Raw genomic sequence first — 12444 nt, 5'->3', positions numbered from 1 at the left:
CCAGTCTAACACCCTTTGTAAAAGGCTGATTATCACACACTCATCTGAGACTCTGACTGTCGTTTCCTGTTAATTCCACTGAAGTGCAGGTAGAGACTACTGGATTGCAGGATTAGGTCTTAGATGAGAATTCATTCACTGGAGAGCAGTCACCTGACGTTTTGAGTTTGTGATGGAGAGTGGGTGCATGACAGTCACATAGATCTAAAGTGACCATCAGTGGCTGGAGAAATTCTGGATGAGGAAGTAGACCTTCAGAAAGTTGGATTAGGTAGATATCCATTCAAGCACTTGATGACTTGGTGAGGACAAGTATACATGGCTGCTACTCTCCTTCAGAATATGGCTATCTCAGACTGATAAATTATAAAATTATAGAATTGTTTCAGCTGGAAGAGACCTTCAAGATCATCAAGTCCAGCCTTTGTCCTTGCCCTATCAGCCACTAGACCATTTCCCTAAGTACAATAACCACAGGCAACTATATTCAGACTTGACAGCCAACTAGGGGTACTGTGGCAGTAGAAGACAGAAGCAGTTGACACTGTGAGCAAATGTTACCAACAGAGTTGAAACACTTATGAGAAGCTTTTAGCTGTTAATACAGCTTTACTTGACAAAAAAAAAAAATCACAGGAATCAGTGTAATGACAATGCTAAAATGCAAGGTGGGAACATTTCACATTTCTCTACTGATTCCAGGAAGGGATATCATGGTACCGAAGTTTTCACCTAGCTCAGTATCACCTCCTTCAGAGGCTAACAGTGAGTTCAAATGAAAGAAAATGAGGTAAAGCAAGTACATTGCAGTACTTCCTCAGGAAACACTGTACCCTCCATTAATTTGCAGCTCACTGACAAACCACAGCAATGTCTGTGTACGAGAAGGATTTTCATTTCTCTAATCTCTTAGTTATCTTTTGAGCTCAGGAAAAATTCAGGAAGCAGAATACTCAATGTCAAGGAACTCCTCAGTTTAACTACATATTGCTTAAAACTTGTTTGATTTAAACCTACCAACTTCTGGGAGATGCCTACATATTATTCGCCTCAAAAGGCATGCTGAATGATGGAAAGGCTTTCTACTATTTCAGGAGTTCCTTCTTTATATTGCAGAGTCTAGACTTTAAGCTACACTTAGCCCTACACTAGGCCTGAGCTCCTAAAGCCTCAAGGACTAACATACACTCACTTCTCTGCTTTTTCAGTTTTTCTAAGGGCTGCTCAGTTAATCCTCAGGATCTTCTCTAACCTTCTTGAATTTCTTTCTATATTTTAAATTTTCATAAGTAGAAACAGGAAAAAAATTTAACAGGTTAATCAACTCTCTAAAAGATTGTGCAGGGAAGAGTATAGGAAAGTAAAAAGAAAGCTCCATCACTGTGCTACCACTAACTCAACCGACCTACAAATTAACTGTGCAGTGAAGGCATAATTAGGAAATTTAACACGTTTAGTTTTCATCATTCTATCAGATCCCCCTCAGGCACAAGTATTTTTACATTTAGTAGGGGAAAGTCATGATCATACAGGCTTTCTTTATATTTTATTAAGCCCTGATTTCTATTGGATCTATAGCCAATGGCAAAATTATCTGGAGATAAATAAAAATATTCAGGATTTACCTTCCCATTCTATTGGAAAATCACCCACTTCATATTGGTATGCTTGACGATTTACTGCTTCTACGAATCTTCTCTCTGGTATAATCTGCCCTATAGCCAAAATAAAAAAAAAGAGAAAGAAAGAAAAATGCAGTTAAATATACTTCTATATAATATTGAAATTGTTGATTATGTTACTGCTTTGAAAGAATTGTACTTGTTAACAAAACTGCAATGACATCTACAGGATAAAAATGAAGGATTAAAATACAGAGAAAATTATTATCATACAGATGTCAATTTCAAATGTTTCAATAACTAACAAAAGCCTGCATGTTCTAGGGTTGACCTGGATTACTAATGACAGACATATTTCAGTTATCCACTGTAGTGTATCCTTCCCTTTGAGAACTCTTCTCTGAAGAACTGTCCATCAGTTTTCTTTCAACTATTTTCCTTCACCTGGGTATCCTCATTGCTGGTGAGAGAATCAGAAAGCTGATGCTGTTATCAAGCCAAAATATCAGCACTGAAAGTTCAATGGTCAACTTTGCAAAGAGGTCAAGCCACATTACCTCCAGTCCCTGGCGACTGCTCTGTGGATGTAAGCCTTTTCATATATGCCTGCAAACTAAGTTTAAAACCAAAATCCAGTAGGTAATTCTCTGACAGGGAACATTCATTATACTGAAAAGGAAGCCAGTGTGGAGAATCTGAGTTTACATCCCACATATAGATCTCTCTTCCAAAAGAACAAGAATCTAAATTAAACTGGTGGTGTAGCACACTACAGATTCAACTGCCAGATACCATGCAACTGTACAGAGAAAGAGCATTAGAGAAATTAGCAGATACTGGGATGACGTGCAAGTTCCTCATCCCTAGCAGGAAGTGGGGAAAAAAAAATCCCTACAACATTCCCCAGGCTTTTTCTCCCAGTATCCTCCCTTTCTGGAAGACTGACAGGGAGAAATTTGACCTTTGAGAAAACACAAAGAAATGTCTGCATAAAATACTTCCTTTCATAATCAGGTAATTAGTTCATTCCTTCAGTATGTTTTCAGAAAGTATTTTAAATTACGTTATTTTAAAACTGAGAGGAGTTACAACTCACCCATCTTTGGTTACTAACTAAACTACACATTATTGTTCACTATTAAGAATTTAATACAGTAAAATAAGAACTTGTATAGAAACAGAAATCCCTTTTCTAAGTATTTGCTTTAGCTTTATAGTATCTTTTTATTTTTGAGCAATGCTACATTTTTACTTGTCAGATAAGCCACTGGGCAAAGAAAATAGTGTATCACACCGTCATCTCCAAGATCAACTTCCTTCTTGAGATGCCTGTATACCAATGCACCTGCTCTGGCAGGGGGATTGGACTCCTCATGATCTTTCAAGGTCCCTTCCAACCCTTAAGATTCTGTGATTAGATATTTTCAATCACTGTTGAAAGATTATGTATGATTTACACTTATTTATTTGTAAGCACACAATTCTTATATACTGAAGATATACGCCATACATTGCTTTAAAATAATTTCCTTTCAACAGTACCATGCATAATTCCATTTCTCAAGATTTTACCTACAAAGCAAAACAAAAATACATAATTACTTTCTTCCTATACAAAAAAAATCCAGAAAAGCTGAAGACCTCCCTAATTATTTCTGATCCTACATAAGTCTCAAAATTAACACTGCTCTCTGTTGTTGCAAAGTCACTAAATTTTACTGTTAGCACAGTGCCTTTTAAAAAACTGATCCATAATTTCAGTCCTACACAGGTAGAAGAGTGTGAGTAAAGTGATATAGGCAGAAGTAATGAAGCGTATTTTTCTGCTGTCATTATGATTTGTCAGTAATGCTTTATCTTGATGCATTCTCAAATAAAATGTTTTTAACTATTCTAACAAAATACATCACTTTCTATCCCGTTGCAAGATTTCATAAGACGTATGTAATGGTGGCTTTTAAGCCTCTTTGCATTTGTGATGCACACACAACAGTAATGAACTTCAACTGTTTGAACTGCCTTGTCCCCTAGGTTTCTTTTGGCAGATCAGTACTTGTAAATAATTTACATTGACTCTTGTATTGAAGATCACACTGAAGTCTCTTTAGATGTAATTGAAACCTTTTACAGTTTAGAGAAGTGGTTTTTTAATGGTAAAGTTATTGACTATTTTGGTTTATAATAATTCAGTCCCATGTTTTAAAATAAATACTGTGGTCTTTACTACTGCAAAACAAGAAACTTTACTTGGAAGTGTATATATATATATATATGAAACAATTACAATTAGCTATGTAAGAACAACTACTTACAGTTTTAGCTTTAACATTTACCTCAGTTTCACGTGACCATTATATCTTAGAAATACAGAACTTCAAGTTGTGATTATATAAAATACAATATACTCAAAGAATAATAGCCAATAACTCATAAAACAAAAAGTACATTATTTCAGGAAGACTTTAACAGATGTACAGAATACTCACATAGAACACTCAGATCTAACATCATTCAAACAAAATGCTGAAGTAGCCAAGATTTGCAACATTGTAAGCAAAATGCCCAATAAGTCTAAATAACAGACAGATCTTTTGGCTTGTGATAGTTTTTAGACATTTTGGATTGATAACACTTTCTTACTGAACATATTTTCTTTACGCCTTTCTGTCTCCATCTATCTGAAAGTCAACGAGTGACAACTGAAGTGAATTTGTTTAAAAGCTTGAAAAAAACATCGTTTAACAGAAGTTATAGCCTGTTGGCATAAGAAAGGGGTAGCCAAAGGCAGCAAGGGAATAAAAGTGAAATGTGAAAGAGTACCAAATGACAATGGATTATCTTCTGAATACCTACAGCTCTGTCTATAGACTATGGAGCCTAGAAACTAAATTATCAGGCGGGTTTTGAAAACCTCCAGAGAAGGAAGTTTTCCATATCCTCCACAACCTCTCTAGGCAGCCTGTGCCAGGGCTGCCTTACCCTCACCAAAAAGAAAGATTCTCCTGTTCAAGTGGAACTTCCTGTGCTCTAGCTTGTGCCCATTAAACCTTGTCCTGTCACTGAGCACTACAATAAAAAAAGATTTGTCTCATCCCCTTGACACTCACACTTTACATATTTATAAGCATTGATAAGGTCTCCCCTGAATCTTCTGCAGGCTAAATAGCCCAAGTTTCTCAGCCTTTTCTCAGCCTCAGATGTTCCAGTCCCCTCATCATCCTTTTAGGCCTGTGCTGCCCTTTCTGCAGAAGTTCCTTGTCACTCTTGAGCTGGGGAGCCCTGAACAAACCAGACACGGGACTCCAGATGAGGCATCACCAGGGTAGAGTAGAGGGGGAGCAGAATCTGCCTTGACCTGCTGGCCACACTCTTCTTGACGCATCCCAGGATGCTGTTGGCCTTCTTGGCCACGACGGCACATTGCTGGCTCATGTTCAGTTTATTATCAATCAGGATTCCCAGGTCTCTCTCTGCAGAGCTGCTCTCCAGCAGGTCACCCCCAGCCTGTACTGATGCATGGGATTGTTCTCTTCTAGGACTCTGCACTTGTCCTTGTTGAACCTTGTGAGGTTCCTCTCTGCTCAACTCTCAAGCCAGTCAAGATCTTGCTGGTTAACTGCAGACATGCACAGATGTTATGAAATTAATATTTTGGGGTTTTAATGTTCTCCTGAGGAAGAGCCCTTCTTCTACAGACAAAACACGCTAATTACTTATGTTGCAAAAAAATCTGATATATTCTTGTATGCTTAAAGAAAAAGCCATTGAAGAACCTTTCAGATCACAATGAAGTTAAATAATGAATAATCTCAAGCTTGTTCTATAACCAAATTATTATTTGTCTCATATCAATTTCTTAAAACAATATATATATACACACACAATATTAAAGATCTCCAGCAGTCAGATATATTTTCACTGTTTTCAAAATTATTTGAACAAGATTTCTCTATGAAATTCCTGAAATAAGTTTGTCTAATGTGCAGAGCTAAACAAACTATGGCACGTATAATCAGTGACAGAAGAAATGGGACAACAGTGAATTGGATGTTTTTGGTACCTTAACTGAGCAAGAGATTACGCCAGCTATAAACAATCAGTATGTTTTGCAGTTAGCAGATGGAAATGGGATCACTCTCTCACACATGTTCATGCATGGAGCTAACATGTTAAAGCAACAATTCACAATTCCCATTCACAGCGAATGCATCTCAGATGTTCATGAAAGTTCAGGACCAGGACTCTTCTGGCTTGCTGATTTGCACCTGTCTGCATGGTAACAGTCCACGGATGAAACACTTTATTAATTAGGAAAAAAAAAAATTACATGGACAGCCCAAATATGCAGCCTTTTAAAATTTAAGACAAAGGGACCAAATTTCAGTCACACAGCACTGCTGTAAAGTTTTTGATGAAACAACCATTTTTAAAGCATACCTATTTACTGAACCACTATGCAATTTGAAGACATTATATTGTACTTCATTTACTAACAGCACATTGTTTCATCATCGGTAACACAACATGAACTTTTATGTACTGGAAACACACATTCCTAAATTTTTTTTCGGCAGTATCTTACTAAGCTCACAGAACAGATCTGCCATTTCTTTCCTATTGTCTGGTAGCATCTCAACAAACTGCGGCTTTTGACAAATATGAAGCAGTACAAGTTAGCACAGCAGTTCTTCACACAAAGCAGAGAAATAACTATGTATCTAGAGGCAACAAAAAGTTGATTATTTCTCTATAGGCTGCACTAGTGGTCCATCACTGCCAAAACAAGACAGCAGACTTTTTTTTTTCCTTTGTGAAGAAAGGGAAAAATAATCCTTTAAAAGATGAATGTTAATTTGTTTAAGCCTATGCCGCGAAGTTTTCCGCTCTTGGCCTGAAAAACCAGACTCGAAGTCTGCAACCCAGACTCTAAGTCTGAAAAACCCAGGCTCGAAGCCTGAAACCAGGCTCTAAGTCTGAAACCAGACTCTTAAGTCTGAAACCAGACTCTTAAGTCTGAAACACCCAGGCTCGAAGCCTGAAACACCCAGGCTCGAAGCCTAAAACACCCAGGCTCGAAGCCTGAACAACCAGCTCCAAGCCTACTTCATGCGGCGATCAACCCAGGGTCCGATTCTCAGCTGGGTGGGAAGAAATCAGTCCTACTCAATGTGAGTGATAGCAGAAATCTTCTCCTTTATTGAGAGCAGGCTCTAACTTATATACACAGCAGCTTCAAAGCTAGCTCAGCAACAGCAGCTAATAGATTACGTTCTTGTGTTCATCCTACTTGCGGTTTCTGCGATAAGCAAGCTCCCTCACATTTTCCCATCTTGTTTTTCTCCAAAGTTGTTTTCCACCTTGAGCTGTTAGCTTGTTAGCTGAAAACAGCCCGACCTTGAGGGAGCAGAAAGCGGCCTGCTGTCTGCGCTGACTATGTGACAGCAACTGCTTTACCCATGGCTCTGACTCTGGTCTTGATTGTGCATTAAATTCATATAACTAGAACTCAGATTGCCTTGCCCCATCGGGCCTAACATTATACCCTGAGATCCGTGTCCATTCTCCCTTAACCACTCCTCGACAAGCCTAGATCCCTGCTTTGAGTAGATTTTTAGCTGAGGGACTTTGTTGATCAGTGATTGCCTTCAAGTTACTTTGTGGTCAGAATTTCAGTATTTCAGAACGCTTTCAGAAGAGAGAAACATAGCATGTGTAACATAGATAACAGCAATGTTCAAATGGAAGTTACTTAGTCAAAGTGCTGATAGAAAAGACTCAACATAGACCAGAGACTTTGGAAAAGTACCCACACAATCAGCCAGGAAGGACTGAGATGGGATGAAATGCAGGGAGCAGGGAAGAGGAAGAAAAAAACCCAACAACTCCAAGTTTAAAAATGCATTTACTACAGTTAAAGCATGAATAACAAGTCAAAAAACAGCCATGGATGTTGGGTTTCACTGTTTCCTAAACACCCGTACATTCCTCCTCTATCCTAGTTCTATGTTTATGCTGTCTTTTTGAAGACTGCTACGAAACTAGTCTAAGACTCTTGCCCTGCACAGGTCTGTCAAGGATGACAAACAATTAATATGAAAATTTGTCTGGAAGCTGTCTCGTTGAACAGAAAAAAATACACACATATCTGGGTTGTAAGACTTACGATACAACAAGCTGTAATTTCTGAAACTGGTGATAGAACAAATATTCCAATAATGATGCAACCAGTAACAGACGAAAACACCAGGAGAGGAAAATCAATTATACAATGTGCAATGCTAGTAATTATTTCGTTATCCATTTCCCTAAGGTGATGTACAACAGTGGGCCCCACTGAAATCAGAAGGAACTGTTTTCTTAATGCATTGCTTCCTCCTCTCAGTTTACTAGGGCCAACCATACAATAGTCTGTAATGATACCTTTACAGAAAGAGCTTAGTACACTTTAGAACTAAGTCCTTCACATGATCTTCTGAATGTTTCTCAGTTCAAACTTTAAGCAAAAGTTAGTAGGAACAGTCTCACAGAGGTAATTTTAAAATAATGAGTGGAGAACAAGGAAGTACAAAACACTAACATACAGGTATCCTACTTTCTGTTTCAAACTGGTTTCTTCAAATCGCAAATCCTATTTCTATCTGATTGCTCCAACTAGCAAAAGTTTAACAATTTCTATCTGGATTACAGTCAACTATATTTTAATAGTCTTATAGTCTTTATAGTCTTAACCATTTGCTTAAGTATGGACGAGTATTTTTCTAAATCAAAACAACCTTTGCTAAGGAAAGCTCAAGTTTTTAAAAAAAACTACAATAAACGTTTTATTTAAATTATATACTTCTGTTTTACAATCATCATCAAAAAGTCTACAGAATATTCTAGCAAAACATTAATGAAGGACACAACTTTTTATTTGGGTCTTGGCAGGAGTGAATCTGCAAAGAACAACCTGATATTTTTATGGTAAACACACATACAGAAGTCAATGAGTTTTCTACTGAGTTTAAAGGTATCAAGCCACACCCAGAAACAAAATATCAATTATTTGTTGGTTTGTTTTTTTTTTTTTTTAAAGGTATTTCTCATATCACTCACAGGGAAAGTTTTGAAAGTTTGCAAAATATTTGGTGCAAACCAAACACTGTGTATGCCAGCATCACTTTACCAGTCTCTGAATGGAATTACCTCAGAGACAAAAAGTTTAAAAATACATATATGTGCACACACACACACATATAAATGCATCAGGAACATAACACAACCACTTATGAGCTGGTAAAAAAAAAATTTTTGGTATATTGCCAGATGTGAAGACAGGTTTAGTAAAACATTGGATTAAAATGTTTATATGTGGAAGGGGAAAAGGTGTGTTTATCACAAGTGTGTCAGTTCAACTCCACATTAGATTTCACAGAGTAATGCTGATAAACTCATTCAATTGTTATTAAATATTGCATTGAATATTGCTCCCATTCAAAGACAAAGCATCAGTTCCTATAGATGCATCTAAACTAACATCTGAGGTGCTGGTTGACTGGATCTGGTGTGGCAGGAAGCATTTGATTAATATGCTACTATTACTGACATTGAGAGCTGGGTTGTTTGTTGATTGTTTGAATGGTTCATGTCTATTTGTCTAGAATTCTGATATATGCTTTTATTTTAGAATTAATCTCTGTCACTCTTTATGAGGATGCAGATGCTATCAGTGTTCCTGAGAATATGAGTACCATTACAGATGCTATTCCCTTAGAAATCTCATAGACAAGGATCAAAACATGCTCTTTGATTGTTATCCCTGATAGCCTGTGCTGATGGAGGAAAGAACAAAAAAATTAAAATAATCATGCTATTCTCAAGGAACAGTAGTTAATTAGCAGTAAGAGAGCTACAATGTCTTTGATTATCAGAGTATTTTGTAGGAGCATTTAGGGTTAAGAAGATTATAAAACAAATGAGGATATTCATTTTTAGACATGATAAATTCTTTTGAAACGGTAAATTAAACACAATAGAAGCTAGGGAGATCACAGAGGTCTTTGGATCTAAATGTTCTCTCCAGCCAAATAAGTGAAAGAATAATAAGCCCTTCTCACTACTCACCATAAAAATCCCCAAACCCTTAGCTCTAGATAAAGAAATTGAGTAAAACAAGGCCCAGATTCTCTAACTGGCCGACAAATGCATACAAACTTAAGTATATCTACAATACGTAAACAGAATATAACACCCTATGTCACAGTGGGAGCAGTAAGCCAATTCTGCACAAAAAATAAAAAATACATACTTTAGACCCAGCAGAAAGAGATAAGGAAGGCAGATTCTGAAGTCTGAGTAACTGTGCTAAATACTTGGTACAGTTATTCCACATTATTTCACAGGAAGATTAGCAATCAGTGTGTATATACTGATTCACTGTGGCTTATATATATATTGAGAAATATCTTACTTTCCTAAAGACCAAAAAAGTGATTATTACAATTCCACTTTGAGTACTCCACTATTAAAGCTATACATAGTGCCTATATCTGTCCTAATAAAAGTCTCTGGACAACTACAACTTGTCCAAAAACATCTCAGAATTATTTTTATTCACACCTGATTATCAAGCATTTAATGATCACGAGGATAGTTTCAGCATTCCTACACATGCAAAGGCTCCCTGACAAACTACTGCTTGTCACATTCATTAATCAGTGACAGATTAGTTCAATTAGGATGGGGTGGGTTTTTTTGTTGTTATTTAAAAAATAAACTAGTATTTTGTTTGTCCCTTTACAAAGTACCAAAAGAACTACACGACATAATAACAGAAAACATGGCTCAGTTGTTAGTGAGAAAGAATCACTTAATAACCTGCTACCTGATTGTTTGCAGGCAGAGCAAGATACATTACAAAGGCTTCAAGTGCAAACCCTTAAGTTTAGGTGATTACAGTGCAAAAGTACACCTTATAAAGGTTTTGTTTTGCCTATTTCTAAAAACCATGTTATCTTTTTAGCAGTATTATTTACAGTAAAAACAAAAGGAGGTAATAATGTATTTACTGAAAGAATCCTTACAAGTTTAGCCTGAAAATTCTCAGGGGACGAAGTCTGCTTTGACACTCATTTCAGATCTTATGTATTATAAGTTAAGTATGTGAAAACTGCCCTCTACTTGAACTGTACAGAATCACGTTTTATATATGTAAGGACAAAATGAAGTTAAACATACTCAATCTCATTTCTAGGGGCCAATTTCTCTCCTCTGTATTTAATTTTGCTTTTATGACTTTTGTCAGGACATTCAAGTTAGTTAAAAGGGACATTACACTGTGTTTCTGTAACACTAATTAGTTTATTATAATAAAATTAGAATGCTATGAATAATTATGAGCTGCTGAACAGTCAAAAGATGTTCACTTATGTCTGTGTCATAAATACATGAAAAAAGCATCCTGTGTCCCATATCTTCTTTTAAGGAGTGACAAATATAATAACCTGAAGACATAGTACCTGTAACTTACTGACGAATCAGAGCCCATGGCTCGTATGTATGTCAACACAAACCTTATCAATTTGAAAGCCTGCTATACCTGAGGCTGGTTGTCAACTGAAGTGAAAATACCCTTCATTGTAGTTTGTCCCTTCAGTGGACAGGGATTTAAAAATCTGCTTCAAAATTCCCACTGTCATTCTAATCCCCAAGGTCTCTTCATCCAGCAGCAGGATGCACCACCTTCACCTCCTGTTCACTGCCCACTGAAAAAGCCTCGTGCCTTCTGCCTCATCGATGTAAGCTTAAAGACCAACAGATACCACACCTTTACGAAGACTCACTGTTTTGTAAATAAATCAACAATAAGCTTACTAAAAGAAAAGGAACATTACATTATTTTTGCGAGAGCATAAATTATACTAGTATAAATGCCACTTCCTTGGAGGATTGACGATTCTCTGCTCTGGCACGCAGAAGCTTTCTTCCAACTGTTCTTTAGGTTTGTTTTGGTCTATCAGATTCAAGAAACAGTTTTCTACCAATTACTGTCAAAATGTGAATAAATCCAGGAATGAAGCACCGAATATTTTCTGAGAATGTACGAGAAAAGCTTAAAATGGAGATTTATCATGTATAAAGGGAATTTTGCAAGCACACAGAAAGTGCACAACAACTTGTACTCTATAAAGACATACTGCAGGAAGATAAACAAAAAGGTAGTCATGCAAGGAAGAGAAATGGGCAAGTTACAGCAAGGGTATGAACTGTAAATGAAATGAAAAGAAACTTATAGCCGTGGAAAACATCAATTAAGCAATATGACCCAACAGCCATGTTACAGTGTGGTTTGGATGATTAATTATCTTTCAATTATAAATCATTTGCAAACATTCATTTATCATCTCTTTCCCTCCCCCCCCCCAGAATAAATGGAATTATTGCAGCTGGCTGCTTGTACATCTTCAAGGAGTGAATGTTATTTCTATTTTTAAGTACCTTTAAATAAATTTTACAAGAGGATTTCAAGTTTGAGAGTTGTAAAGAAAATTCAATCTTATACAAGACTGGAACACAATTACAGATAATACTGTGCACAGCACTTGAAGGATTAAAGAATACTAGTACAGCTATTTCATTACGTTTGCTTTTCATTGCAGAGTACAAGGGAGAACACTCATGTATTTCAGTCACAATCAACAAAGAAGTGCAATTTCTAAAGAAAAGGAAGGTTAGCTAATTTGTTCTTTGAGATATATTATCCATTTCTCTCCTATGCATATCCTACACACATTTCTTTTAAACAGCATTAAAAATATTTTTTTTATTCTACTATTTATATACT

At 36.6% G+C, this 12444-nt stretch overlaps 1 protein-coding gene across 1 annotated transcript in view; it reads right to left on the bottom strand.

Moving 5' to 3' along the window:
* NDUFAF2 (NADH:ubiquinone oxidoreductase complex assembly factor 2) overlaps positions 1–12444 on the bottom strand; it is a 68950-nt gene that overhangs the window by 22120 nt on the left and 34386 nt on the right. Inside the window, exon 2 of the mRNA XM_062018410.1 lies at positions 1626–1715. Coding sequence (XP_061874394.1) covers positions 1626–1715 — 90 coding nt within the window. The remainder of the gene's footprint in view (positions 1–1625; positions 1716–12444) is intronic.

Source organism: Colius striatus, chromosome Z (genome assembly GCF_028858725.1).
Source record: "Colius striatus isolate bColStr4 chromosome Z, bColStr4.1.hap1, whole genome shotgun sequence".
NCBI lineage: Eukaryota > Metazoa > Chordata > Aves > Coliiformes > Coliidae > Colius > Colius striatus.
Note: the sequence above shows the minus strand (reverse complement) of the source record. Positions and strands in the feature narration are given on the sequence as shown.